The sequence below is a fragment of the Juglans microcarpa x Juglans regia genome, chromosome 8D (genome assembly GCF_004785595.1).
Source record: "Juglans microcarpa x Juglans regia isolate MS1-56 chromosome 8D, Jm3101_v1.0, whole genome shotgun sequence".
Lineage (NCBI taxonomy): Eukaryota > Viridiplantae > Streptophyta > Magnoliopsida > Fagales > Juglandaceae > Juglans > Juglans microcarpa x Juglans regia.
Window position 1 is genome coordinate 420196 of NC_054608.1, and position 2428 is coordinate 422623.

Sequence of the window (2428 nt, forward strand, 5' to 3'; positions counted from 1 at the left end):
CAACACTAGTTCATGAAGTGTAACCCAGCATCGCTAGCTAGATTAATATCCTAATTAATTTGCACAAAATTGACTACTATTAGTTGGGAATATATAATAATGAAAAGAAATTATGTCCTCAAAATTATTCTATACCGAATCGACTCAGATTTGTAGTGAATAGCAGTACTCATCACACCATGATATAATATGATAATGATTCAACATTGATACAAATATCGACGCAATCCAGTACGTACATTAATGATGTGTCGACATACGAAACGTCAAAGCTCCAAAATCTAGCAAATTAATTTGAAGGTACTGAGAAATTCAACTTCGATGATCACTACCTAGTTTTAGTACCCGGTCAAGCAATCAATTAATTAGAACAATGAGCATGGAGTTGAAGACGTACAGCTAACCACACCTTTCATTGTCCCCGCGCTCATGTACTGAAAAACAAAAACAAAAAAAACAAAACAAAAAAGGAGCACCTGATCAAGATAAACAACAACGCTTGCCACCCATTTCAGGATTTCCAGAAAACCAGTCACTAGAAAATGAGATTACAATAATTATCTGCGGTGGACGGCCAAAAGGTTTGTACTAGGGTTTTGTGGTTGAGAATTCAAGGAGGTGATGGAATTGAACAACGGTTATGCTCTTGGGTTTTTTGGGGTGCGTAGTTATCATGAGAATTTTGAATGAAGCATGATCTGTTCTTAATTGGGAATTGTAGGTGGAGATCAAAGTCGATCGTAAGTATGCTTCAGTTCTTGAGGTTTTAAGGTACCCATGGGAATTGCACCCCGGGGATTCTCAATTGGACATTACCTGTGGACGGCTTCATGCTTCTCTGCATATTAGCATTATTGTTGTTGATCCAATTTACAGGAAATCCGGGAAAATCTTCCGTGGGATTCCCCACACTTGAGGCTGCAACATTGCGTGAATGATTCAAAATCAAAGATGATCTTGGCGCACCAACAACGCCCAAAAATCTCTCATTAATGCTCACAGAATAATTGATTTGATGTTCTAGTAAGTGATTGATATGTTCTTCAACTTGATCAGCCACCATCTCTAGAGAAGATTTCCTTTCTTGGCCACGGAAAGATGATTCCTCACCAGCTTCTTGAAGGGGATAGAAGAACATAACTGTCCCAAATTGTTAGGGTTTTCGCCTTCAGACATTTGTTTCGATACCTCAAGCCCCCTGATCATCATTTTGTTCCTTGTTCTCTCCCTCGCTCTAGCTCTTGCCTTGTCCCGGGAATCCCTTGCAACAATAGGTGATTTTCTGTTTGTTTTCTCTCTGGCCATGCGATTGAAAGATTCAACATCTGCACCAAAACCCCCTTGGTCTCCATCATCACCCGCAATCTCCACGTTTTCTGAAATCTCTTCGTTATCGGATGTAACCGACACACTCTTAGTACCGTCGCTGCAACTTTGCTTCACTTGTGAGATGCTCTCTGTGAGTTCCTTGATTGCAGTCTTTGACTTAGTAAATAGCCACTCAATGGTTTTGCTCGCTTTATCAAAGCCTAACATGTCTTGAAGATCAAAGAACTTACGCGCAATCTGAAGGGACAACCTCATTCTGCGATCTCTCGGGCCTTGAGCTGTACAGATCTTGCTGTGCCTGTCCTTCTTCCCAGTTCTCTTCCTGGGAACTGTCTGTTTTGCACCACCTCTACTTTTCTTGTTCGGAAGTGGTTTTTTCGAAGGCATCTGCTCAGCCACAGTGTTTCCACTCGCCTCCTTTTTGTCATTTGTTGCCTTGTCTGAAGCCGCAACACTATTTTCGGTCTCGGCTTGAGATGTGCTACCAAAAAAGAGCTTCTGTTGTGAAAGAAAATGACTCAAAAATAGTTCGTCATCCTCAAGAAAAGGTGCCGACAGGTGTGTATAAGACGAGGGATGCTCTTCCTGTCCCGAGCTTGTCTTTTCATCATTTGCAAAGGGCTTCTCCAGGATGGATTGGCAGGAACTGTATGTAAAAGGGTTGTGATCGCTGCTACAAGGAAACATGGCCTCTAGCACAGTCCAAGCTTTTGGAAATTGATTTGTAATTGAGAATTAGTTCTTGAAAAAATGAAAAATAAAAAAGTTATGGGGAGGAACAAGGAGAGACGAAAGCGGTCAATTTCCCTGCCTAGCTATGTTCTGAGATCCTATGGTGGAGCTATAAATGGGGTTATGTATATATATTTAAGTAGCTGGTGAAAATTAAGAGTCCTGGACTGGTTTCTTTATAACCTAGGGAGATAGTGGGTAAGGATGTTGAAGATTGAAGATGACGGTTTTGGGATGATTAAGATGAAAGAAGGCCAAGAGAGAAATTAAGTCGGAGACAGGATTTTACTGTTGACAAAAGCTTTCCCTTCACCATGAGCTTTCATTGCAAAAAGTGAAGTGTGGTACTGAGGCATGGAGAGGGAGA

At 41.1% G+C, this 2428-nt stretch overlaps 1 protein-coding gene across 1 annotated transcript; it reads right to left on the reverse strand.

Moving 5' to 3' along the window:
- On the reverse strand, positions 1–2418 carry LOC121242125 (transcription factor TCP12). The gene has a single exon (XM_041140031.1). The coding sequence runs from the start codon at positions 2014–2016 to the stop codon at positions 1066–1068; it is 951 nt and encodes a 316-aa protein (XP_040995965.1). The 5' UTR covers positions 2017–2418; the 3' UTR covers positions 1–1065.
- Positions 2419–2428: the final 10 nt, after the last annotated feature.

Excerpts from the sequence above, each read along its gene's own strand:
- LOC121242125 (XM_041140031.1), bottom strand. The coding sequence starts at position 2,016 with ATGTTTCCTTGTAGCAGCGATCACAACCCTTTTACATACAGTTCCTGC.